At 49.9% G+C, this 27786-nt stretch overlaps 1 protein-coding gene across 1 annotated transcript in view; it reads right to left on the bottom strand.

The window, feature by feature from the left end:
- Nucleotides 1–23987, bottom strand: part of AHRR (aryl hydrocarbon receptor repressor) — a 110197-nt gene extending 86210 nt beyond the window's left edge. Inside the window, exons 1-2 of the mRNA XM_039473464.2 lie at nt 23895–23987; nt 755–826 (exon numbers count right to left, since the gene is read on the bottom strand). Coding sequence (XP_039329398.2) covers nt 755–816 — 62 coding nt within the window. The 5' untranslated portion in view covers nt 817–826; nt 23895–23987. The remainder of the gene's footprint in view (nt 1–754; nt 827–23894) is intronic.
- Nucleotides 23988–27786: the final 3799 nt, after the last annotated feature.

Here is a 27786-nt window from a genome sequence, read left to right on the forward strand (position 1 = left end):
AGTCTCACCCGCACTCAGTCACACACCCACACAGTCTCACACACCCACACACAGTCTCACACGCCCACACACAGTCTCACACACCCACACAGTCTCACACGCCCACACACAGTCTCACACGCCCACACACAGTCTCACACGCCCACACACAGTCTCACACACCCACACACAGTCTCACACACACCCGCACTCAGTCACACGCCCACACACAGTCTCACACACCCACACACCCCCGCACACAGACACCCACAGTCTCACCCGCACTCAGTCACACGCCCACACACAGTCTCACACACCCACACACCCCCGCACACAGACACCCACAGTCTCACCCACACTCAGTCACACACCCACACACAGTCTCACACACCCACACACAGTCTCACACGCCCACACACAGTCTCACACGCCCACACACAGTCTCACACACCCACACACAGTCTCACACACACCCGCACTCAGTCACACACCCACACACAGTCTCACACACCCACACACAGTCTCACACGCCCACACACAGTCTCACACGCCCACACACAGTCTCACACACCCACAGTCTCACACACACCCGCACACAGTCACACACCCGCACACACGGCTGTGCCACGCCCTCCGCCCCGCGGTGCCCGCCGCCCCCTCCCCGGGCTCAGGGCGCAGGGACCGGCCGCAGGGTGACGCCTCGCGCGCCCCCGCGTCTCCCGCCCCGTCCCCCCGGAACCCCGGCCCCCTCTCCCGGGCCGAGCGGATACGTTACTGTTTCTGCAGGGGCCTCCTCCGCTTGCGGCCGGCGTACGCGCACTCCCCCGGCGGGATCATCGTCCTCGGCCTGGAAGACAGGGGCACCCGGGTCACCGCAGCGCGCCACGTGCGCCCCGTTCCCGCCCTGACGCCCCGGGCTCGGCGCGGTCCCGGCTGGCGCCCCCAGACCCGCGGCCTCCTGCTCCTCGTGGGACCCCCTGGCCCGGGACCCCCGCTCTCCAGCCCGCCCCGGCCAGGTCACCCCTGGGCCTCCCCCGGAGGAGCGGCCTGCTCTGGAGCCTGGCTCGGGGCGCCATGACGGGAGGCCGCGGTCCCGAGCGGGAAGCCATCGAGGAAGCCGCGCACGGGCGAGGCGCGGCCGAGGCCTGGACAGCCTGCGGGTCATCACGCTGGTCCCACGTTCCCGTCACCCCGGGAAGGTATGTGGGGTCGCGCGTTCCCGTGACCCCCGAGAGGGTACATGAAGTCCCACGTTCCCACCATCCCTGAGAGGGCATGTAGGGTCTCGTGTTCTCGTCACCTCCAAGACGGTACTCAGGGTCCTGTGTTCCCGTCGCGCGAGAGGGTACGCGAGAGGGTGTGCGGGGTCCCATGCTCCCGTCACCCTCAGAGACCGCCAAGAGGGTGTGCAAGGGTCCGTGTTCCTGTCGCCCCCAGAGGGTACATGAGGTCCTGTGTTCACATCACCCCCAAGAGGGTACGTGAGGTCCCATGTTCCTATCACCCCCAAGAGGGTATGTGAAGTCCTGTGCTCCCGTCACCCCCGAGAAGGTGTGCGGCCCCATGTTCCCGTCATCCCCGAGAGGGTACACGTGGTCCTGTGGTCCTGTGCTCCTGTCACCCTGAGAAGGTACGCAGGGTCCCGTGTTCCCATCACCCTCAAGAGGGTACACGAGGTCTTGTGTTCCTTACATCCCCAAGAGGGTATCCAGGGTCCCATGTTCCTGTCACCCCAAGAGGACACACGGGACCACGTGATCCCGTCACCCCTGAGAGTGTGCAGGGCAGCAGCATAATCCCCTCTCTGGTGTGATCTCCCTGTGGTGTTTGCAGCAGATCTTCTCATCCCTGCCCTTAATGGCCTTGTGCTTTGGGCCAACAGGCTTTCTCTTTGCTATGTAAAATTCTGCTCGACTCTACAATCCTGGGAGTCCACTTAAGTCACTAGCTCACAGCACCCTGAGCCCAGCTTACTACATTCACCATCTACCACCAACAGTGCTGGACACAGGCATGTGCCTCCCAGCAGGGCCCCTGAGGAGCAGTCCGGTATCTATGTCCAGGTTGGTCAGCTCACCTGTCATTCACCTCAGAGAGGGCATCACCCTTCTTGTCACAGAATCTTGATTTTTCCATTTAATAGGGGCAGCTCAGCACTCGCAAACATCCTGCAATCCTGCGTGCAGTAACCATCCCATGCCAGGCTCAGGGCCAAAAGCCTTGGGGAGGAAGTTAAGGAGCCCTCACCTGTGAGGCTGTGCACAGCCTGGAAGAGGGGGGAAACACGCAATATCCGCCTTGTGTGGAAAGTGCCATAAAAATGGCAGAAATGTGTCACAGATCCACTTTGAATACAAAGACTTGGTAGATAAAGCAAAGGGATAGAAAAAGATACACCATGCAAACATTAATCAAATGAAGCAACTGTGAGTCCCAGATAAAGGAGACTCAGAACTAGGAATATCACCAGAGGCAAAAAAGTATATTCTGTAATAATAAAAGGGTCAATTTCCAAGAAGATCTGACAATCCTAAATGTAAATGTACCTAGCAAGGGAGCTTCAAAATACATGAAGCAAAACCTAATAAAACCAAAAGGATAATTCATGGGAGGCATTAACATTCCTATCTCAGTAATCAATAGAACAAGTAAATAAAATCAGTAAGGATCCAGAATATCCCAACAAGAACAGGCTTGCATTAATGGAAACATATCAAACACTCCATCCAACAATGGTTCTGTACCTGTGACATGCTTGCACATGTAACATTCACCAAGATAGACCATATTCTGGGACTTAAAACTATCCTTAACAATTTTTTTAAAACACAGAAATCATACGAAGTTTGTCATCTGACATAATGGAATTAAACTACAAAGATATCTAGAAATTTTCCAAATATTTGGAAAGCAACCTGCTTTTAAATAAGCATAGATCAAAGAGGAAGTCACAAAGACATTTTAAAATATTCTGAACTAAACAAAAATGAAAATACACACATATAAAACTTTGTGGGATGCAGTTAACCAGTACTTTGATGGAAACTGATAGCATTAAATGCTTATATTTGAGAAAATAAAAGGTCTAAAATAAGTAATCTAAACTTCTAACTTAGCTAGACAAGAAGATAAACCCAAACTGAGCAGAAGGATGGAAATAATAAAAATAAGTCAATAAGACATAAAAACACAAAAATAAAGAAAAATTGGCGGGTGCAGTGGCTCACACCCGTGATCTCAGCTACTCTGGAGGCTGAGGCAGGAGAATTGCTTGAGCCCAGGAGACAGATTGCAGTGAGCCAAGATCACACCACTGTACTCCAGTGTAGGTGACAGAGGGAAACCAGAAAGGAAAGAGAGAGAGAGAGAGAGAGAGAGAGAGAGAGAGAAGGAAAGAGGGAAGGAAGAAGGGAGGGAGGGAGAAAAGGAAGGAAGGAAGGAAGGAGAAAGAAAGGAAAAGAAAGAGATAGATTAAACCAAAAGTTGGTTCTTTGAAAAAATCAACAAAATTGATAAACCTCTAGCCATACTGATCAAGAAACAGAAGACACAAATTGCCAATATCAGGAATGAAAGAGAGGACATTACTATGGATTCCACAGCATTAAAAGAAAAGTTATACAGCTGGGTGCAGAGGCTCACGTCTATAATCCCCACGCTTTGGGAGGCTGAGGCGGGAGGATCACCTGAGGTCAGGAGTTTGAGACCAGCCTGGCCAACACGGTGAAACCCCACCTAAATTGTTTCACTGGTACATCTGCCAATGTAAAGAAATAATACCAATTCTCTGCAATCCATGGCAAAAAAATATCAAAGAAAAAATTTTAAATTGTCAACTTATTTTTGAATTCAGCGTTACTCTGATGCCAAACCAAAGACACTGCAAGAAGAGAAAACTAAAGGCCAGCATCCCACATGAGCACAGACACCCAAATCCTCAATTAAACATAGACATTGGCAAATGGAATCCACCAATACATAAAAAAGATGATATATCACAACTAAGTGGGATTTATCCAAGGAATTCAGGGCAGCTTCAACATCCAAAAACCAATCACTGGAATTCACTACAGTAATAAACTAAAAAGAAAATGCACACAATCATCTCGATCCTTCAGAAAAGCATTTGACAAAATCCAAAGGCATTCATCATCGTATTTCCAAAAAAAACCTCTCATCAAACTAGAACAGAAGGAAACTTAATTAATGTGATTAAAAAAAAAATCTACAAAGGCCTACCACTAACATCACAGCTTAAGGTGAAAGACTAAAGGCTTCGCCTCGAGATCTCGAACAAGGCACAGCTGTGCTGTATCTCTACTCCCACTAAACATATTGTGTACTAGCCAGGGCAGTACGTCAGGAAAATAAATAAAATTCTCACAACTGGGAAAAAAAGGCATAAACCTGGGAAATAAAAATAAAACTCTCACCTGTTCACAGACAACATGATTTTACATGTAGAAAATTCCAAAAAGGTCGGGTGAAGTGGCTCATACCCACAGTCCCAGCACTTTGGAAGGCCAACGTGGGAGCATGACTTGAGCCCAGGAGTTTGAGACCAGCCTGGGCAATGTAGCAAGACACTATCTTTACAAAAAATAAATTTTTTAAAAATTAGCCAGGTGTGGTGGCACACACCAGTAGTCCCAGCTACTCAGGAGTCTGAAGCAGGAGGATCACTTGAGCCCAGGATATCAAGGCTGCAGTGACAGTGAGCTGTGATTGTACCACTGCACTCCAGCCTGGGTGACAGAATAAGACCCTGACTCTCAAAAAGAAAAAGAGAGAGGTTTCCAAAAATTTTATTAAAATCGATTGCCTGTAACTAATTACTGAGACCAGCAAGGTCACACAGTGAAAGGATAACATACAAAAATCAATTGTATTTCTAGATACTAGCAATGAACAACTAGAATTCGGATTTTTAAAAAATCGCACCATTTACCATAACACCTCAATAAAAATAAAATAGGTACTTGGAGAGACCTGACACGTGTGTGCATCTGGGCCCCTAATGGATAGGAAGGGAAAGGACGTAGGAGAAAATCTAAGAAACAGCAGAAATGTTTTCCGCATGTAACGAGAACTGTAAACCTACAGACCCAAGACGCTCAAGGAGCTCCAAGCACAAGAAACAGGAAAATTACAGCAAGGCATGTCCTAATCGAATTGCTCATAACCAGTGACAAGTAGGGTCCCATTTATTTTGTATGTTTTGTAGAGATGGGGTTTCAACACGTTGCCCAGTCTGGTCTTGAACTCCTGGGCTCAAGCAATCAGCCCACCTTGGCCTCCCAAAGTGCTGGGATTACAGGCATAAGCCACGGCGCCTGGCCTAGAATAATAGTAAAAGCCAGAGAAAATAGGCATTGGGTACAAAGGATCAAAAATAAGATGATGGCAGATTCCTCATCAGAAACAGGAAGGCAGTGGAGCAACGTCTTTAAAGCTGAAAGAAAAAACCCTGAAACCTGGAATTCTACATCGTCGGAAAACATCATTCACAAGTGAGGGTGAAAAAGAGTCTTCAGATGCATGAAACCTGAAAGAAATCATCGCTAGTTGACCCACAGGATAAGAAATATTAAAAGAAGTCCTCGGGCCAAAGGAAAATGGTACCAGGTTGCACCGACAACTACCGGGTTAAATATGCACAATTTGTTCTTACTGCTTAGCTAGCTTTAAAAGATAAGCCACTGTTTAAGCAACAGTAAGTGTGTTGTGGGGTACACAACAAACATGGGCATCAGTATGTGGCAGCTCCACAGACCCGGGAAGGGAGACCTGCGTTCACGACGTGGGTGACAGTACTCGGAGGTTTACTGGTAGGCTCAACTCCCCACCCTGCCTGCTCTGCATTTGTAAGCCACAGTCTCCCAGCATGTCTTCCTACAGAGGGCACGATGCTGCACTGGCTGAAGACGGCCCAGAGAAGCACCGCAGGAAGAAGGAGCTTCTCCTGGTTCCAGCGCTTACAAATTTTTTGTGTTCCTGCTCACAGTGCCATAGACAGGGAAACTCAGCAAACTTCTCTGCCTTCCAGGGGACGGAACTACACCTCCCCCAGTGAGGCCCGAGCCCCAGCTTTGGGGAGGGAGCCCCCTTCCAAGTGCACTGCTTCACGGCACCGTCCAGAGGCTCTCCCCTCCCCTCCATAGCTACGCCACTATTGCCATCAATACTTCTTAATATTAAAGTTTCTCAATTCAAATAAAAAATTAAGTTAAAAACATAAAACACCAACACAGTGAGACCTCATCTCTACAGAAAATAATTTTTAAAAATTAGCCAAGCATGGTGGCACATGGTTGTAGTCTCAGCTACTCAGCAGACTGAGGCAGGAGGATTGCTTGAGCCTGGGAAGTCGAGGCTGCAGTGAGCTGAGATCACACCACTGCACTCCAGCCTGGGTGACAGAACAAGACCCTGTGTGTGTGTGTATGTGTGTGTGTGTGTGTGTGTGTGTATGCACACACACGCACATACCTAGAGAGAGAGAGAGAGAGAGAGCTGATTTTAAAAATCTATGTTTTAGAGATACACATTAAAACACACATGGAAGAAATGGCATGTTTGCTTCTCTGTAAGTGGGGAAGACAGTGGAGTCTTAATGGCCTGGGGTTGGCAGACTGGACTTTAAATGAAACTGGATCAGCCAATATTGATAGTTGATTACCTATGCTAGCTGTCCACTTTTGTAAAAGATTTGAAAAGTGCTACAGTTAAATGTTTGGCATTAAAAAAATTTAAAAAGAAAGAAACTTTGGCATAAGAGTAGAGATACTAATTGATTATGAGCAATGACCAGTTGATTTTCCACAGGGGCACAAAGGCTATTCAACAGGGAAAGAACAATCTCTTCAGCAAATGGTGCTAAGATCATCGGCCAGCCTGAGCCACATAGCAAGCGAGGCCTTGTCTCTAAGGGGGAAAAAAAGCCACACACCAAACAATGAAGTTGGATCCCTACCTCACACAATATGAAAAAATTAACCTAAATTTGACTAAAGACGTTAATGTAAGAGCTAAAACTATAACACTCTTGAAGAAAACATAAGACTTAATCTCTTCATGGCCTTGATTGGACAGTGACCTTAAATGTGGCAATGAATTCTTAGATTTTGTTGCCAAAATCACAGGAAATAAAAGAATAAAATGGATAAATTGGACTTCATCAAAACTAAAAACTTTTGTGTCACAAGACACTACAAAGAAAGTGAAGAGGTCACCCATAGAATGGCAGAAAATATTTACAAATCATGTATCTGATAAGGGTCTAGTATCCAGAATACACAAAGAACACTTACAATTCAACAACCAAAAGGCACACAACCCAATTTTAAAATGGGCAATGGCTTTTTTTTCAAGATGGTTGACTAGAAGCATTTCGAGCACACCTCATCCACTTAGAAGAACCAAAATAATGTGTAGATGATCACACTTTGAATATATTTTCCAAGAAACAACATGGGAGTTCAGCAGGAAAGTGACAGGAAACACCAGAACTGAGGAAGAGAGAAGGCAGGCAGCCTGTGTGGCCAGTACCGACTGGGAACTGGAGTGACTCCCCAGGATGAGGGTGAGGGAGGACCTTCCCACAGTCCACGTTCCCACTGGAGAATCATGTCAGTCCCTGACACAGGAGAGGCAACTACACCCTCCCAATCTCTGCATCTGATTTTGAGAGACTGAGAAGGAATTTAAGCAGCTAGAACAGACACCGTTCTCAGCCCCAGCTCTTAGCAGGCTCCTGGGTACGAGCAGCACCAGTCCGAGGCATTAGGGAAACCTGGACTGCAGCTTGCAGAACTGAGGTGTGAAAGTGGACTCCTGTGGCCAGGACTAAGAGGCAAGTGTGGGAGGGGCTGCAGCTCCCAGCACTGGAAGCAGGTGCCACCCCCAGGACTTGAGAGAGGTAAGATTTGCCATGGAGGCTTGGTCTCGAGCTGTGCAGGGCCTACAGCCTGGAGCTAAGTCCCAGGCCAGGCACAAAGTGCCGGGGCTGATGGAATAGTTTTTGTCTCCAACAGCCAGGATGGGGGAGCAAGCCCCATGGGATTGGAGCATGAGAGGGACACGGGTCTTCTATCCATGGCCAAGGCTCCGGCTGCCTGAACTGGCCCCATCCTCCCTGTGGCAGCTGCCCCTCATCCAGGCGTTTGGCCATGGGCCCTGAAAATCACTCAGCCACACCTGTCACAGCTGGTGCATGCACTCAGGGGGCTACAGCAAGCTTGCCTGGTCCAGCTCTGCCTGGCATCCCCCTTCCCTAGCCCACCCACAAGACAGTGTGGGATCCAGGGACCTGGAGGACCCACAACCCAGTCTACCACCTGGGACACCAAGCCCTTCTCACAGGGGATACCCTGCCACTACCACCTCAGCTGGCACCTACCTGCAAGTGCCAGCGGCTGGACTGGAGGCTGGCCAGCACCACAATCCATTGCAGCCACTGCCAACACATGCACACACTGCCCGGGACCCAAAAGGGCATCTCACCACCACTGCCACCACCATCGCCCACACCACCCTGGCTGCCCAAAAACTTGGAAGCCTGCTCACTTTCATAGTACACTGCTACTACAACCAGCTTCTGAGAAAGCCATCCAGAGGCCCAAGAATCAGCCTGCCTGGTACTGTCAACACAGGTGCCAGTGTGTGCCACCCTGGGGCACAACGATAGACATGGTTGGCACACAGTTGCTACCACTGGAGCCTGAAGATGGGCCCACCCAGCATCCCAGTCCCCAGCACAATTGCATACAAAAAACTCACCACAGCCTCCAACAATAACTGCACCCTAACACACCAGGGAAGGCACAGTCACTAACACTGCTAATAGCCAGATAAATCAATGCAGAGGCTTCACTGCTGCATGCCTCAGAAGTCAATCCAAAGGGCCCTACCAACCAACTTCCCCAGTAAAAGGTGCCCCCAACAACAAAAGTAAATCCAAAAATAAGAAAAAGCAACTATTACGCCAGGTGTTTAGAAAGCAACATAAAGACACAAGAAACATGAAAAAGCAGGGTAATATGACAATCCCAAAGAAACACATTCCCGGAAAGTAGATAAATCTCAACCAAAAAGAAATCCTCAATATCCCAGAGAAAGCATTCAAAATATTGATTTTAAATAAGTTCAATGAGATGTGTGAAAAATCTGAAAATCAATACACAGAATTCAGAAGATTAATTCAGAATATGAATGAGATATTTACCAAGGATATATCTCAAAAGAAACCCAGAAATACAAAATACATTTGAAAACCTCAACAATAGACTCGACCAAGCCGAAGAAAGAATTTCAGAACCTAAAAGACAGGTTTTTTGAAATTATCCAATCAAACAAAAACAAAGCAAAAAGAATGAGAAAAAATGAGTAAAGCCCATGACACACCTGGGACTACATACAGTGACTGATGTACAAGTTATTGGTCTTCCTGAGGGTAAAGAGATATTGAAAGGCTTAGAAAACCTATTTAATGAAGTAATAGATGAAAACCTCCCAAGTCTAGCAAGAGATCTAAGCATCCACAACCAGGAGGCTCAGCAATCCCCAGGAAATCATCATGCAAAAAAGACACGCCACAGTGCACCATGAATCAGTACAAAGTCAAAGTGAAAGAGTAAATTCTAAAAACAGCAAGAGAAAAGCGTCTAGTCACCTCTAAACGAAACCTCGTCAGACTAACAGTGGTGTTCTCAGCAGAAACCTTACAGGCAAGAAGAGAATAAGGTGATATATTCAAACTACTGCAAGAAAAAAAACTTTCAGCCAACAATTTGATACCCAGCAAGATTAACCTTCATAAATGAAGGAGAAATAAAGTCTTTCCCAGAAAAGCTGATGCTGCGGGAATTCATCACCACTAGTCCTACAAGAACTGCTCAAGGAAGCCCTAACTTGGAAGTGAAAGGATGACATTCACCATTATGAAAACACAGAAAAGTCTAAAACTCACTCGTAAAGCAATCACACGGAGGAAGAGAAAGGAATCACAGCACCGCTACAGAATTCAGCCAAACCACAATGACAAACAGCCAGAGAAAAAGAAAGAAGCAAAGAACTTATAAAACAACTAGGAAACAACTGACGATACAACAGGAACCAAACCTTACATACCAATATGAACCTTGAATGTGAACAGGTTAAACGTTCCACTTTTTTGTTTGTTTGTTTTTGTCTTTGTTTTTGTTTTTTAAGATGGAGTCTCACTCTCTCACCCAGGCTGGAATGAAGTGGCATGATCTTGACTCACTGCAACCTCTGCCTCCCAGATTCAAGTGATTCTCCTGCTCCAGCCTCCTGAGTAGCTAGAATTACAGGCCTGCACCACCACTCCTGGCGAATCTTTGAATTTTTAGTAGAGATGGGGTTTCACCATGATGGCCTGACTAATCTCAAACTCGTGGGAAGAAGTTTGACCTCAAGTGATCCACCCACCTCAGCCTCCCCTCCCAAAGTGCAGGGATTACAGGCATGAGCCACTACACCCAGGCCAATGTTACAATTTAAAGATACAGTTTGGCAGAATGGATTTTCAAAAGCATGATCCAACTATAAGCTGCACACATGAAACTCACTTTGCCTCTAAAGACACACATAAGCTGGGCATAGTACCTCAAGCTTGTAATCTCAGCACTTTGGGAGGCCAAGATGAGAGGACTGCTTGAGGCCAGGAGTTTGAGACCAGCCTGGGCAACATAGCAAGATCCTTTCTCTATTTTAAAAACAGACATGGGCAGGCATGGTGGCTCATGCTTGTAATCTCAGCACTTTGGGAGGCTGAGGCCGGCAGATCACGAGGTCAGGAGATCGAGACCATCCTGGCTAACATGGTGAAACCCTGTCTCTACTAAAAGTACAAAACATAAGCCAGGTGTGGTGGCATGTGCCTGTAGTCCCAGCCACTCAGGAGGCTGAGGCAGGAGAATCGCTTGAACCTAGGAGGCGGAGGTTGCAGTAAGCTGAGATTGCGCCACTGCACTCCATCCTGGGCAACAGAGCAAGATTCCATCTCAGAAAAAAAAAAGGGCACACATAGATTGAAAGTAAAGAGGTGGAAAAATACCTTCCACACAAACAGAAACCAAAAGCAAACAGGAGTAGCTATACTCATCATATCAGATAAAACAGATTTACATCAAAAACAGTAAAAACAAACAAAAAGACAAAGGTAATGATGATGATAAAGGGTCAGTTAATCAAGAGGATATAACAATTCTACATACATATGCATCCAACACTGGTGCACCAAGATTTATAAAACAAATATTACTAGACCTAAAGAGAGAGAGAGAGAGAGCAATACAGTAATAGAGGGGACAACACCCCACTCACAGCATTCGACAGATTAGCTAGATGGAAAATCAGCAAAGAAACATGGAATTTCATCTGAACTTTAGGCTTCAACAGACATTTACATTATAGAATATTCTACGCAACAACTGCAGAAGATACATTCTTTTCATCCGCATGCAGGAGATTCTCCAAGATAGACCATATGTTATGCCACAGAACAAGTCTTGGCTGGGTGCAGTGGCTCACGTCTGTAATCCCAGCACTTTGGGAGGTTGAGGTGGGCGGATCATGAGGTCAGGAATTCGAGACCAGCTTGGCCAACATAGTGAAACCCTGTCTCTACTAAAAACACAAAAATTAGCCAGACACAGTGCTGTGTGACTGTAGTCCCAGCTACTCAGGAGGCTGAGGCAGGAGGATCACTTGAACCCGGGAGGCAGAGGTTGTGGTGAGCCGAGATCACACCACTGCACTCCAGTCTGAACAACAAGAGCAAAACTCCATCTCAAAAAAAAAAAAAAAAAAAAAAAAATTAAGTCTTAACAGATTTTTCTTCTTTTTTTCCTCTTCTTCCTTCTCTTTCTCCTCCTCTTCCTCTCAACAAATGTTTAAAAATAAAAATTATATTAAATGTCTTCTCAAACCACAGTGGAATAAAATCAGAAATACCAAAAACAACTCTGGAAACTATACATACATGGAAATTAAACAACATGCTCCTGGGTCAACAAAGAAATTAAGATGGAAATTTAAAAATTGCTGAAACAAATGAAAATTAAACGCAACATACTTTGAAAACCTATGAGATACAGATACAGGAAAAGCAGTGCTAAGAGGGAAGTTTATAGTGCTGGTCCCCAACATTTTTGGCATCCTGTACTGGTTTTGTGGAAGACAATTTTTCCATGGACTGCAGAGCTCAGGGCAGGGATGGTTTTTGGGATGAAACTGTTCCACCTCAGATCATTATGCATTAGTTAGTTAGATTCTCATAAGGAGCGTGCAACCTAGATCCCTGCATACACAGTTCACAGTACGGTTCATGCTCCCATGAGAATCTCCTGCTGCAGCTGACCTGACAGGAGGAAGAGGTGGGTGGTAATGCTCGCTTGTCCACCACTCACTCCTGCTGCGTGGTCTGGTTCCTAGCAAGCCATGGATGGGTACCGGTTCAAGGCCTGGGGGTTGAGGACCCCTGGTTTACAGCATCAAATGTCTATATCCAAAAAGTAGAAAGATTACAAATTAGCAATCTAATTATGCGCCTCAAGGAAGGAAATAACAAAGACCAGAACAGAACTAAACAAAATAGAGACCAAAACAACAAAAACAAAAAAGAATCAATGAAACAAAAAGCTGGTTCTGCAAAAAGATAAACAAAATCGATAAACTGCTAGCTAGACTAACCAAGAAAAGAAGTGAGAAGACCTAAATAAAATCAGAAATGGAAAAGGAGACATTACAACTAATACCACAGAAATACAAAAGATGATCAGAGACTGTTATGAACAACTATATCCTCACATATTAGAAAACCTAGAGGAAATGGATAAATTCCTGGAAACATACAATCTCCCAAAATTGAATAGGAATAAATAAAAATAGAAAACCTGAACAGATAAATAATGAAAAGCAATATTTAATCACTAGTTAAAAATCGCCCCCCAAATAAAAGCCCACAACCAGATGGATTCACAGCTGAATTCCACCTAACATACCAAAAATAACTAGGACCAATCTTTCTGAAACTGTTCCAAAAAACTGAGTAGGAGAAAATTCTCCCTAACTCATTGTAGAAGGCCAATGTCACCCAGATGCCAAAATCAGACAAGAACACAACAAAAAATGAAAACTACAGACCAATATCTCCAAAACTACAGACCAATAGACTCAAAAGTCCTCTGTGGCACACGCTGGCTCACACTTTGGGAGACCAACAAAGGCAGACCACTTGAGGTCAGGAGTTCAAGGCCAGCCTGGCCACCATGGCAAAACCCTGTCTCTACCGAAAATATAAAAATTTTCAGGGCGTGGTGGTGCATGCCTGTAATCCCAGCTACTTAGGAGGCTGAGACTTGAGAATCACTTTAACCCAAGAGGCAGAGGTTGCAGTGAGCTAAGAAGATGCCACTGCATTCCAGTCTGGGTGACCCTGTCTAAAAAAAAAAATCAGCCAGGCACGGTGGCACGTGCCTGTAGTCCCAGCTACTCGGGAGGCTGAGATGGGAAGATCGTTTGAGCCCAGGAGTTCTCGGCTGCAGTGCGCTATGCCAATCAGGTGTCCACACTAAGTTCAGCATCAGTATAGTGACTTCCTGGGGGTAGGGGACCACCAGGTTGCCTAAGGAGGGGTGAACCGGCCCAGGTTGGAAACAAAGCAAGTTAAAACTCCTGTGCTGATCAGGAGGGGATTCCACCTGTGAATAGCCACTGCACTCCAGCCTGGGCAACATAGCCAGACCCCATCTAAACAAAATCAACAAAATATTAACAAACTGAATCCAAAGCCCATCAGAAAGATAATACACCACAATCAAGTAGGCTTTGTATCAGGAATGTAAGGACGGTTCAACATATGCAAATTAATAAATGCAATACATCATATAAACAGAATCAAGGACAAAAACTATACAATCAACTCAATAGATGCAGAAAATGCATTTAATAAAATTCAGCATCCCTTAATGATAAAAATCCTCAAAAAACTAGGCACAGAAGAAACATAGCACAAAATAATAAAGGCTATTTATGACAAACCCACAGCTAACGTCCTGCTGAATGAGGAAAGGTTGAAAGCATTTCCTCTAAGAACTGGAACAAGACAAGAATGGCCACTTTCACCATTCCTATTCAATATAATACTGGAAGTCCTGTCCACGGCAATCAGGCAGGAGAAAGTACATAAAAGCATTCAGATTGGAAAAGAGGAAGTCAAATTATTCCTATCTGCCAATTATATGATTTTATATCTAGAAAAACCTAAAGATTCCACCAAAAAACTCTTAGCTTTGATAAGTGAATTCAGTAAAGTTGTAGAATACAAAATCGACATACTAAAATCAGTAGCATTTCTATACAACAACAATGATCTAGATGGCAATCAAGAAATCAAAGAAATCAAGAAGGCAATCTCGTTTACAATAACCATTTAAAAATACCTGGGAATAAATCTCTAGGAGGAAAATTACAAAACACTGATGAAAGAAAATTGTAGATGACACAAACAAAAACATCCATATTCATAGATCAGAAGAATTCATATTGTTAAAATCACCACACTGCCTAAAGCAATCTATAGATTCAGTGTAATCCCTATCAAAATATCAAAGCAATCTTTCACTGAATTAGAAAAAACAATCAATTTCAGGAGATTTTGGGTTGAGACGATGGGGTCTTCTAGATATACAATCATGTCATCTGCAAATAGAGACAATTTGATTTCCTCCTTTCCTATTCAAATACCCTTTATTTCTTTTTCTTGCCTGATTGCTCTGGCTAGAACTTCCAGTACTATATTGAGTAGGAGTGGTGAGAGAGGGCATCCTTGTCTAGTGCCAGATTTCAAAGGGAATGCTTCCAGTTTTTGCCCATTCAGTATGATATTGGCTGTTGGTTTGTCATAAATAGCTTTTATTATTTTGAGATACGTTCCATCAATACCTAGTTTATTGAGGGTTTTTAGCATAAAGGGCTGTTGAATTTTGTCAAAGGCCTTCTCTGCATCAATTGAGATAATCATGTGGTTTTTGTCTTTGGTTCTGTTTATGTGGTGAATTACGTTTATGGACTTGCATTCCCGGGATGAAGCCTACTTGATCATGGTGGATGAGCTTTTTGATGTGCTGTTGCAATCGGCTTGCCAGTATTTTATTGAAGATTTTTGCATCTATGTTCATCATGGATATTGGCCTGAAGTTTTCTTTTCTTGTTGAGTCTCTGCCGAGTTTTGGTATCAGGATGATGTTTGTCTCATAAAATGATTTGGGAAGGATTCCCTCTTTTTGGATTATCTGGAATAGTTTCAGAAGGAATGGTACCAGCTCCTCTTTGTATGTCTGGTAGAATTCGGCTGTGAACCCATCTGGACCTGGGCTTTTTTGGGTGGTAGGCTCTTAATTGCTGCCTCAACTTTAGACCTTGTTATTGGTCTATTCAGGGTTTCGACTTCTTCCTGGTTTAGGCTTGGGAGGAGGCAGGTGTCCAGGAATTTATCCATTTCTTCCGGGTTTACTAGTTTATGTGCATAGAGCTGTTTGTAATAATCTCTGATGATTATTTGGATTTCTGTGGAATCTGTGGTGATATCCCCTTTATTGTTTTTTATTGCATCAATTTGGTTATTCTCTCTTTCCTTTTTTATTAATCTGGCTAGTGGTTAGTTCAACCATTGTGGAAGACAGTGTGGCGGTTCCTCAATGACCTAAAAATAGAAATCCCGTTTGACCCAGAAATCCCATTACTGGGTATATATCCAAAGGATTATAAATCATTCTACTATAAGGACACATGCACACGAATGTTCATTGCAGCACTGTGTTTACAATAGCAAAGACCTGGAACCAACCCAAATGCCCATTGATGATAGACTGGACAGGGAAGATGTGGTACATATACACCATGGAATATTACGCAGCCATCAAAAACGATGAGTTCATGTCCTTTGTAGGGACATGGACGAACCTGGAAACCATCATTCTCAGCAAACTGACACAAGAGCAGAAAATCAAACACCACATGTTCTCACTCATAGGCGGGTGTTGAACAATGAGAACACATGGACACGGGGAGGGGAGCACTACACACTGGGGTCCATTGTGGGGAAATGGGGAAGGGACGGGGGTGGGGAGGTGGGGAGAGATAGCATGGGGAGAAATGACAGATGTAGGTGAGGGGAAGGAAGGCAGCAAATCATACTGCCACGTGTGTACCTATGCAACAATCTTGCATGTTCTTCACATGTACCCCAAAACCTAAAATGCAATAAAAAATTTTTTTAAATAAAAAAAATAAATAAATAAAAAACAATCTAATTTTTTAGATTATGAGCTGGGCACAGTGGCTCACACCTTTAATCCTAGCACTTTGGCAGGCCAAGCCAAGAGGATTGCTTGAGGCCAGGAGTTTGAAACCAGCCTGAGCAACACAGTGAGACCCCATCTCTACAAAAACATATTTTAATTTAAAATTAGGCATGGTGGCACACACTTGTAGTCTCAGCTATTCAGGAGGCAGAGGCGAGAGTTGTTTGAGCCTAGGAATTCAAGGTTGCAGTGAGCTATGATTGCACCAATGCACTCCAGCCTAGGTGACAAAGCAAGATCCCATCTTGAAGAAAAAAAAAAGAGAGAAAAAGAAGGAGGAGAAGGAGAAGAAAAGAGAAAAAGAAAAAGAATCCTAAAATTCATAACACAAAAAAAGAGAGGTGTGTGTCAGCACAGGAAAAACTACCATTTATAAAACCATCAGATATTGTGAGAATTCACTCATTATCATGAGAACAGCATGGAAGAAACTACCCCCATAATCCAATCACTTCCCACCAGGTCTCTCCCTAAACACCTGAGGACTACAATTCAAGCTGAGATTTGGGTGGGGACACAAAGCCTAACCATATCAAGATCTGGCTTCAAACTACACTAGAGTCTATATATAGTATGGGACTTAAACTAAAAACCTTCTGCACGGCAAAAAGAAATAATAAACAGAGTGACAAGGCAACCTGTTAAATGGGAGAAAATATTTGCAAACTATTCATCCAACAGGGAACTAGTAACCAGAATATACAAGGAACACAAACAATTCAACAGCAACAACAACAACAAAGCCCCCAAGGGATCTCATTAAAAAGTAAGCAAAGGAGCTGGGCACAGTGGCTCACTCCCATAATCCCAGCACTTTGGGAGGCCAAGGTGGGCAGATCACAAGGTCAGGAGTTCGAGATCAGTCTTGCCAACATAATGAAACCCCGTCTCTACTAAAAATACAAATAATTAGCCAGGCGTGGTGGTGTGCAGCTGTAATCTCTGCTACTCAGGAGGATAAGGCAGGAGAATCTCATGAACCCAAGCAGCAGAGGTTGCAGTGAGCCGAGATTACGCCATTGCACTCCTGCCTAGGTGACAGTGCAAGACTCCGTCTCAAAGAAAAAAAAGTAAGCAAAGGACATGAATAGACGTTTTTCCAAAGAAGAGATACAAATGGCCAACAGGCCAATCTATGCATGTAACAATCTATACATAACAGGTGTATGAAAAAATGTTCAACATCACTAATCATCAGAGAAATGCAAATTAAAACCACAATGAGATATCATCTTACCCCAGTCAGAATGGCTATTATTAAAAAGACACAGCAGCTCACACATGTAATTCCAGCACTTTGGGAGGCTGAGGCAGGTAGATCACTTGAGATCAGCAGTTTGAGATGAGCCTGGCCAACATGGTGAACTCTGTCTCTACTAAAAATACAAAAATTAGCCGGCATGGTGGTGGGCGCCTCTGAGGCTGAGGCAGGAGAATCACTTGAACCCGGGAGGCAGAGGTTGCAGTGAGCTGAGATTGCACTACTGCACTCTAGCCTGGGCAACAGAGGGAGACTCTGTCTCAGAAAAAATTAAAAATCACAGATGCTGGTGAAGATACAGAGAAAAGGAAACTCATACACTTTTGCCAGGAATGTAAACTAGTACAACCTCTTTGGAAAACAGTATGGAGATTTCGCAAAAACTAAAAATAGAACTGCTGTTTAATCCAGCAATCCCACCACTAGGCCTCTACCCAGTGGAAAAGAATCAATATATCAAAACGCTATCTGCACTCACATGTTTATTGCAGCATTATTCACCATAGCAAAGAGATGGAATAAACCTAAGTGTCCCTCAGTGGATGAATAAAAAGAAAATGTGGTACATATACACAATTGAGTATTATTCAGCCATTAAAAAAAAGAATGAGGCTGGGCGCGGTGGCTCACGCCTGTAATCCCAGCACTTTGGGGGGCCGAGGCGGGTGGATCACGAGGTCAAGAGATCGAGACCATCCTGGTCAACATGGTGAAACCACGTCTCTACTAAAAATACAAAAAATAGGCTGGGCATGGTGGCGTGTGCCTGTAATCCCAGCTACTCAGGAGGCTGAGGCAGGAGAATTGCCTGAACCCAGGAGGCGGAGGTTGCGGTGAGCCGAGATCGCGCCATTGCACTCCAGCCTGGGTAACAAGAGTGAAACTCCATCTCAAAAAAAAAGAGAATGAAATCATGTCTTTTGCAGCAACATGGATGGAACTGGAGGTCATTATCTTAAGTGAAACAAGCCAGGCACAGAAAGGCAAATATTGCGTGTTCTCACTCACAAGTAGACACTAAAATCACATACACATGGACGTGGTGAGCGGAATGATAGGCGACAGAGACCAGGAAGGGTGGGGGTGGCGGGCCATTGCTGATGAGATTTTAGTTAAGGGGTACAATGTACGTTATTTGGTTCATGGATACCCTGAAAACTTTGACTTGATCACTGCAATCTATGCATGTAACAAAATTAAAAATGTACGCCATAAATGTGTGCAAATAAAAAAGTGGCCAAAGGACTTGAGGAGACATTTCTCCAAAGAAGATACACAAACGGTCAACACACGAAAAAATGCTCAGCACCGTAAATCATTCGGGAAACGCAAACGAAAATCCATCACTAAATACCATTTCACACCAGTAGGATGGCTGTCTTATTTTTTAATGGAACCTAAGTGTCAGTGGGGCTGTGGAGAAATTGGAACTGTTTCTGGTGCATTGCTGGTGGAAATGTAAAATGGTGCGCCTGCTGTGGAAAAGTGTGATGTTTCCTCAAAAAGCTAAACACAGAATCACTACGTGACCCAGGAACTCCACTCCTAGGTACACACCTAACAGAAGTGAAAGGATTTGTTCTAACAGGGACCTGCACACAAATGCCCATCATAATTCACAGTAGCCAACAAAGATAAACTCCCTGTGTCCATCAGCTGACGGACCAGGAAACAGAACATGGCATCTTCATACAATAGTTTTCAGCCATGAAAAGGAAGGAAGCCGAGGCACACACCGCAACGTGGATGGGCCCTGAAAACGCTGTGCTGCGTGACAGCAGCCGGACACAGAAGGCCACACGCTGACTCCACCGCATGATATATCCAGAGGAGGCGAACTCAGGGATGAACAGGCTGACGGTGGCCAGGGCCGGGGAGCGGGAATGGGGAGTAACTGCTTGGTGGGTGAGCCCTGCCAGGGGCGATGAAGACGTTTTGGAAGTAGACAGAGGTGGTGGCTTCACAGCTTGTCAATGTCTAAATGCCCTAAACTGCCCACTTTTACATGGGTCATTTTATGTTATGGGATTTTGCCTCAACAAAAAGTCGTGCAGGCCAGGTGCAGTGGCTCACGCCTGTAATCCCAACACTTGAGGAGGCCAAGGCAGGTGAATCACCTGAGAACAGGAGTTCGAGACCAGCTTCGCCAACATGGAGAAACCCTGTCTCTACTAAAAATACAAAAATTAGCCAGACATGGTGGCGGGCACCTGTAATCGCAGCTGCTGGGGAGGCTGAGGCAGGAGAATCGCTTGAACCTGGGAGGTGAAGGTTGCAGTGAGACCATGCCATTGCACTCGAACCTGCGTGACAACAGCAAAACTCCATCTCAAAAAACAAATACCACATAACACGTATAACACAAATTTACAAATAAATATGAATAAAATCTCTGGAGTGTTAAGAAAGGAAGCGAGTGGCAGATTGGAGCAGGGACAGGTGCCGGTGGGTGGGTGGGTGGAGGCGGTGCGGGAAGTGGATCGCATGCTTCAGCAGGGTCCAGCCCTCCCCTCGAGGTGGCGTGGACACCCAGCCTCCCCTCCACCATGGCCACGTCCCTGGCCCCGTGCACTTCTCCAAGAAACCAGGTTGAGCACTGGTGGCTGGAGGCCAGCGTGCAAGGCCATCCCATCAGAACCGCAAGGCCTTTCGACTGAAACAGGAAACTCCCAAGCCACACCCAAGCCTGGCCCCAGCCTGGTGGGGAGAACAGGCCAGGGACAGTTCCCAGCACCCCAAGACGGGCCAGGCACAGTGCAAACTCACTCGACCACCCCTTGAGGTCAAGGAAGGTGAAGGGGTGGGGTGACCTACAGCAACCCCAGAAGACTCTGGGCCCCGGCACCACCAGCCTAAGCAACCATTGTCCCCAAATGAGTGCAGAGCCACAGGGCAGGAGTGGGTGGGGGGTGGAAGGATAGCTGGGAAGATGAAGGAGGGCAGGGGATGTTGTGGGGGGACTACTGTGGGTCCTGCTTGTCCCGAACGTCCCAAACTCCCTTCCCAGTGGCCGGAACTGAGATGGGAGCCTGGGTGCCCTCCTCAGCCTCACACACCAGTGACTACTCACTGCAACGCCTGAGCAAAGTCACGTTCTCCTGGGTGCCTCTAGCTCAGTGCTGGGAACGGCCCTAAAATCAAGCGTTCTGGTAAAAATCAGTAGGAGCAGATAAATATTCCCTGTGGGTGGGGGGAGGGAATAAATATTCCCTGTGGGTGGGGGGGAGGGGATAAATATTCCCTGTGGGTGGGGGAGGGGATAAATATTCCCTGTAGGGAGGAGGGGATAAATATTCCCTGTGGATGGGGGGGAGGGAATAAATATTCCCTGTGGGGGGGGAGGGGATAAATATTCCCTGTGGGGGGGAGGGGTAAATATTCCCTGTGGGTGTGGGGGGAGGGGATAAATATTCCCTGTGGGTGGGGGGAGGGGATAAATATTCCCTGTGGGTGGGGGGGAGGGGATAAATATTCCCTGTGGGTGGGGGGGAGGGGATAAATATTCCCTGTGGGTGGGGGGGAGGGGCCAGAGGAACTCTAAGCAGCCAGTCTGTTGCCCCCTCCCCACAGCCAGTGCCCCCTCAATAACCAGTTTCGGGTTTTTGTTTGTGCCTCAGTTCTTTTTTTCTTTTTTTTGATATATGAACATATATTATTTTTATAAAAACTTCCAAGCAGAAACACCTTTGACTATAACTCATCTCATTGAAACAGCTAGGTGACTGGACGCAGTGGCTCACACCTGTAATCCCAGCACTTTAGGAGGCCAAGGAGGGCAGATCACAAGGCCAGGAGTTCCAGACCAGCCGGGCCAACATAGAAAAACCCTGTCTCTACTAAAAATACAAAAATTAGCCAGAGCTGATAGCATGCACCTGCAGTCCCAGCTATTCAGGAGGCTGAGACAGGAGAATCAGTTGAACCCAAGAGGCAGAGATTGCAGCGAGCTGAGATGGCACCACTGCACTGCAGCCTGAGTGACACGGCAAGACTCAGGAAGGGAAGGGAAGGGAAGAGGAGAGAAAGAAAGAAACAGCTAGGCAAGGGGTTCCAGGGCCTCCACGTCCTTCCCACCGAGTCATCAGCCCCCTCCAGATCAGATCATTCATTCCTGCCTGTCTGCGAGGCCCCTGTCCTCATGGAGCTGTGTTGAATCTGCTCCAATGCCTGGTCGCCCCAGACCACATGGTGCTTTCCCACTTCTGTGTCCGTTAACCACTTGACACTGGCCAGGGCCACCCAGCCTCATCTCTCCAACTGCATTGCAAATCACGCCCATTGGAACCTCCGTTGCCTCCCCCTCCCCCTGTGGCTCAGCACCTAGCTTGGGTGAACGAAGTGGGAATACCCTGTGGGCAACAGCTGTCTCCCTCCAATCACAAGGCCTGTTCCTGAGAACGCCGGGTCACATGAAAGACGGGGGCATCACACCTCCAATCACAACACCTGCTCCCAAGAACGCAGGGTCACATGAAAGAGGGACCTCACACCTGCAATTGCAACACCTGCTCCCAAGAACCACGTGAAAGAGGGACCTCACACCCCCAATCACAAGGCCTGCTCCTGAGAACAACCGGCCACATGAAAGGGACCTCACACCTCCGATCCCAACACCTTCTCCTGAGGACTCCAGTCCACATGAAACGGGGGGCGGGGAGGCGTGGGGGGCTCACCATTGCAGGAAATAAATAATTTGGCACAAGGATCAAGCCAAAGTAGTTTGAGAGAGTTGCTGATGGCGCTTTAGAGAAAGGCCTCATGGCGTTTCGTCATCTGAGCGTATCTGAATTTTGTGGCCCTGCGGCCGTGAGGCGAGGGGTGGCGGAGAGGCGTCCCTCAGTCCCCGCCCTTTGTAGCCTAAATATGGGAGGACGGCTGTTGTTTCAACAGGGTGTTCCGTTTTACAAAATACTCGTGAACTCTCCTCAACAGATGGAGCCGACTTCGGACTGGAACAAACTCCCGCAGAAACGCCTGGGCGAGGCCGGGCTCGGGCGTCCCCAGCCCCCGGACGGCGGCGTTCTTCTCTGCCTGGGACGGGCGTGGAAGATGCCTCGCAAGTGAACAGAGGACAGGGGCTCGGCCGGGGGCCGCAGGTGGGGCCCGCCGGCCTCGCGGGTGCTGCTCCCAGGCAGGTCCTGCGCGGACAGAATGCGGACCCCCCGTCCCCACCGGGCTGCGAGCCGACGGCATCTCTGAGAAATCTGAATTTTGTAAGAACCTTTCTCCTATGGTAACAATCGTCTGTTCATTTTAGAAAATACAGATAAGTAAAGAAACAAAACTAAAAGCTACTCCCAGGCGGCGGTGTCCACCCCGCCGGCATCGGGCCCTCCAGTTGCGGCCACTCTTGGCCCTTCAGCCCCGGCTGTGTGCGGGATGGACGGGACGCGCTCGGCCCGGTCCGAACGCCGCTGGCCACTTGCTCCGAGACGCCGGAGGAGCGGCCGACCTTGGTGTCCTCACTGGCAAAATGGGTGACAGTTGTCAGGCCAGGGCGGCCGCGAGGCCCCGCGGAGGTGGCGTCTGGAGGATCGCGCACACCCTGGTTCTGCCAGCCCCTCCCGCGGCCCCCTGCAGACCGGAGCCTGCGCCACGCACAGGGGTCCGCCGGGGAGCCCCTCCTGCCTCCCCCGACTTCCCGGAGGCCACGGCGGGACGGGCCGGCGGGACCATTCTGCACAAGGCGTCTGCCCTCGGGCCTCCCGGGAGAGGGCAGAGGGTGGCCCTGCCAGTCAGGTGCCCTGGGCGACCCTCCCTGGTAGGGATCCCAGCAGCCGCTCCAGGCTCCACATCCTCCTTCAGGGCATCCGGTCTGGGAATTTTGGCCGCTCAAAATAAGACGTCAGTGAAAAAACTTCTGGGTGCTCCTGAAACCGAGCCTAGAACACGGGTCCTTCCCAGGACTGAGATCCCACGGCCTGGCGCCCCCGGCCCCACTCCGCCGCCCGCACCCGCCCAGCCCCAGGGAGCGCGGCCCGCGCGGAACGCCCGCCGGGGGAGGAGGGCTCAGAACACTCCCGAGCGGACGCCGAGGACCACGAACCCTACGAGCTCCACGGCCTCCCTCCAAGGACCCGCTTCCAGCGAGACCCGCCGGCCGCACCCCGAGTGCCCGCCCCGTCCAGGGGCCGCGGGGCCTGGCGACGCGAGGCTGGAGCGAGGAGGGTCCTGACGCCGGCGCCCGCCCCTCGGCCCCGCACCCGGGGGTGCGTCCGCTGCGGGCTGCACGCGTGGGGGCCGGCGGGGGCACCCAGGGCACTTACCCGGGGCTGGCGGGGCGCGGAGGCTCAGGCGCACCCGCGGGGCAGCGCGCCCGGGCCCGGAGCTGTGGAGGCAGCGGCCGGCGCTCGCATCCCGGGGACCGGCGGCGGCTCCTGGGACGGCCCCACCCCGGCACGCGAGCAGCCCCGCCCCGCCCCGCAACGCCCTGGCCCGGAAGGCGGCAGAGGGCGCCCGCGGGTCCGGCTGCCTCGGGTCCGGCTGTCCCGGCTGCCCCGGCTGCCCCGGCGAACCCGAGGCGCCATCCGCTTCCCCTGGGGTCCGCCCCGTGTCCTTCGAGTCCCGTGGACCCCGGGGTCTCCGTGCTCCGAGGCGGCGGTCGCGCCCTGCAGCCCTCCAGGCCCTGCGCTCCTCCTCGGGGTCTGTGCGCGCCCCACTCGGGGTCTGTGTGAGTCCCCTCGAGGTCTGTGAGCGCACCCCACTCGGGGTCTGTGTGCCCCCCAGGCTCCGGGCCGCTCCGGGCCTTCGGTTCTCCCCGCGCCCGCGTCCCCTCCGCCCCAGGCCTGGCGGTGCGGACCCGAACAGGCCAAGTGAGGAGAGCGTGTCCCCGCTCGCCTGCCCTATGGGGTCGTTTGGAAAATGTAAGAGTAGTCATGTTTTTTGCGAATTATATTAAATATTAAGATACACTTTGATCCTGAGCTTCCCAAGAAGGGGACGTGCGCCAGACACCGCAGGGTCGTCGGTGCGACGTTCCTGGTCCAGGACATTTCAGGGTCCCACGCGGCAGGTGCGCGGCCCTGGGAGCCCCTGCTCCGTCCACCCCGAGAGCCGGGTCCTCCCTGCAGGTCCCCAGGCCTTACCCCGCGCCCTCTGCGCGCCCGCCGGCCCCTCGCCCGCTTCTCCTTGGGCCTGGGGCGCGCCCGCCGGCCCCTCCTACCTCGTGCTGCGCCCTCTCCTTCCCTCTCCCGACGGTCCTTGGCCCCCCGGTCCTCGATCCCCTGCCCGGGCCCTGACTGAATTCCCCCTACCCTCAGGGGACCCCCGGAGACACCCCCAGTCTGGCCTCGCACCCTGACGTCCCAGCAGACCCTGGGCGGCTTCCACCCGTCAGCCTCACTGGGGCCAGCCCCTCCCTCTTTCCCGGCGGCTAGGTGGTCCCTGGAGTCCGCCCCTCAGCACCCGCGGTCCTCACCCCAGCCCGGCCAACGGCGCCCGCTCCCTCCGCCATAGTCGGTTTTCAGCAGCGCTGCCAAGGCCGTCACCGGCGACCCCAGGCTCGCAGTGAAACCCCATATCCCCGACGCTCCAACCCGCCCCCCACCTCCTGCGGTTCTCAGAACAAGCGGGCATGCGGGCCTGGGGCCTTTGCGCTCGCTGTCTGCTGTCGACTCAGGGGAAATCTCTCTCCCAGACACAGCTCCGAAGCTGGGGTGGGCGCAGCTGAGAAGGCCACCCAGCCCCCAGGCGGCCACCGCCCCCCTCCCCCGGCTGTAGCTCCCTTCAGGGCAGCCTGGAGCTCCTGCATTCTGCCTGTCTCTCTGTCCCCAGGGGTCACCAGGTCGGCTCTGCTCACCTCTGGTTAGACTCTTGCTCTGTCACCCAGGCTTGAGTGCCATGGCCCTGTTTCGGCTCCCTGCAACCTCCACCTCTAAGGCTCAAGCGATTCTCCTGCCTCAGCCTCCCGAGTAGCTGGGATTACAGGCATACCCAGCTAATTTTTTTTTTTTAAGTAGAGACATGGTTTTGCCATCTTGGTCAGGCTGGTCTCAAACTCCTGATCCACCCGCCTGGCCTCTCAAAGTGTTAGGGTGACAGGCATGAGCCTCTGTGCCACTGTGCAGCGGGAGCCCTGGGTGCACGCATATTAATTATTGATATGGGACAATGTGTAACTATATTGCTGCATCTTTAAAAATCATTAGTTGTATTTTGATCCAATTTTTGTAAAGTGAATTATGCATAGAAAATGTGTGGTTGGATAACTCTGAGGTTACCGGTGAACTTTAATTTCTTTTTACTTTTTAAAAAGTCCACAATGCCTGTAAGTTTTTGCAAGAAGCACGTAGCACCTTTGTGATCTATTACAACAAGTACCAGTGGGCAGGACGTGACAATGGTGGGCACTTGCACAGCACAGGGAGGTGTCTGCCAGGCTGAGGCAGGCCGAGGCTGGGTCTGTCGGGGGACCTCAGACGGGGAACATGGGTGGCCAGAGCACCTGGGCTGTGCAGATGCTCCCTGAACTCTTAGAGCTTTCTAGGAAGAGCCACACTCTCCCTGCACAGGAAGACGGACCCCCCCGCCCATGTCTCAGCCCAAGCACAGGTACCCTTCTGCCTGCCCCGTCCCACCAGAACCAACCTGAATGAGACACTGTTACTGTTTCCTGGGAACAGAAGGAAGCGGCTCCTCCTTCCCTCGCACTGCCTTCGATTGGCGCAGGCCGCCCACACCCACCCGTCCCATGCTTGTCCCCAAAGTCTCAGGTCTCTGCAGAACCTTAGGCAGCCAGTGGGACCGCATAGAAAGTGGGAGGCATTGCCCCTAGAGTCCCAGGCCCGGCAGGCAGAGCCCCACGTGGAGTCCTGGAGTCTCTGGGCACCTCACCAGCACAGTGGGGGATCCCTCAGCTGCCTCCCATCTAGACAGGCTGTCGGACATGCATGCCTCCCCACCATGAAGGTCCAGATGCAGCCGACACCCCTACCCACAGGGTTTCCTCTGCCTCTGTGCCAGGGACCCTGTTCAGGAGGCCTCGTCCCTCCGCAGTCAGGACGCACCGTTCCCACCATCACTGAGCCCTCTGGCTCCCACCCACACTCCCAGCAGCTGGAGACACATCCCTTTCTCCTGGACCACCAGTCCTCCCGGGACTCTGAACTGGAGGGGCTGACACCCAGCAGGGACGACAGCTGCGGGGGGCAGGGAAGCCCCCAAGGGGCCACCCCCAGCCCTGGGCACACCCACACTGGAATCATGGGTGCAGTGGGGACCCAGGGCCATATGAGCTGGATGCAGCCCCCAGCGGACGGATGGCCACACAGCAGGTGCTCACGGCCAGCTGCAGCGCCAGTCCCCTCCCAAACAGGCCCACACTGGCTTCCCACAAGTGTGGGGACAAAGCTGCTCTTCATGGGCCTCCAGGAGTAGTGACCTCAGCTGACCCCTCCTGTCCTCTCCTGGCCACACCTTTGTCTCCCCGACGGAGGCCAGGCCAGGAGCCACCAGGGCCCTGACCTCAGAGGCAGACAGGGGTGTGCTGACCTCCCAGGCCGGGCCAGGACCCAGCACAGGCGCCTGCTGCTCTCGGAAAGTGGCTGGGTTTCCCGGGTTCCCCACGACAGCTGTGATGCCCAGTGTTGATGCCCTGCAGGCAGCCGCTTGGGCAGCCCTGGTCGTGGCTGGGTTCCCTCTCCCCCATCACCTTCTCTTGGAGGACAGAAAAGGATCCGGGGAATTTCAACTTTTGTTAAAAGCCACCGGGTATCTCCCCGGCTGGCAGAGTCAGGGTCAGGGCTCCTGTTTCCAGGTGCATTCCGTCATTCCAAGTTCCCTGTGCTGGAGTCAGCAGTGCCTGCAGCAGGGTGAGGGAGGGAGGTGCAGGGGAGGGGGACGGGGAGGGGGAGGGGGAAGTGAAGGACGGGGGAGGTGTAGGGTTGTGGGGAGGCACAGGGTGAGGGGGGTGCAGGGAGAGGGGGGTGCAGAGTGGGGGGTGCAGGGTGAGGGGGTGCAGGATGAGGGGGTGCAGGGTGAGGCTGGAGGTCCACGGTTGTTGGGGGAGGTGCATGGGAGGTGCAGGGGGAGGGGGAGGGGAATGAAGGATGGGGGAGGTGCAGGGTTGTGGGGAGGCACAGGGTGGGGGGGGTGCAGGGTGGGGACGGTGGGGAGGCACAGGCCAGGGGCTTGATGGAAGGAGGGCAGTGGGAGGAAGGA

This window comes from Saimiri boliviensis, chromosome 1 (genome assembly GCF_048565385.1).
Source record: "Saimiri boliviensis isolate mSaiBol1 chromosome 1, mSaiBol1.pri, whole genome shotgun sequence".
NCBI classification, from domain to species: domain Eukaryota; kingdom Metazoa; phylum Chordata; class Mammalia; order Primates; family Cebidae; genus Saimiri; species Saimiri boliviensis.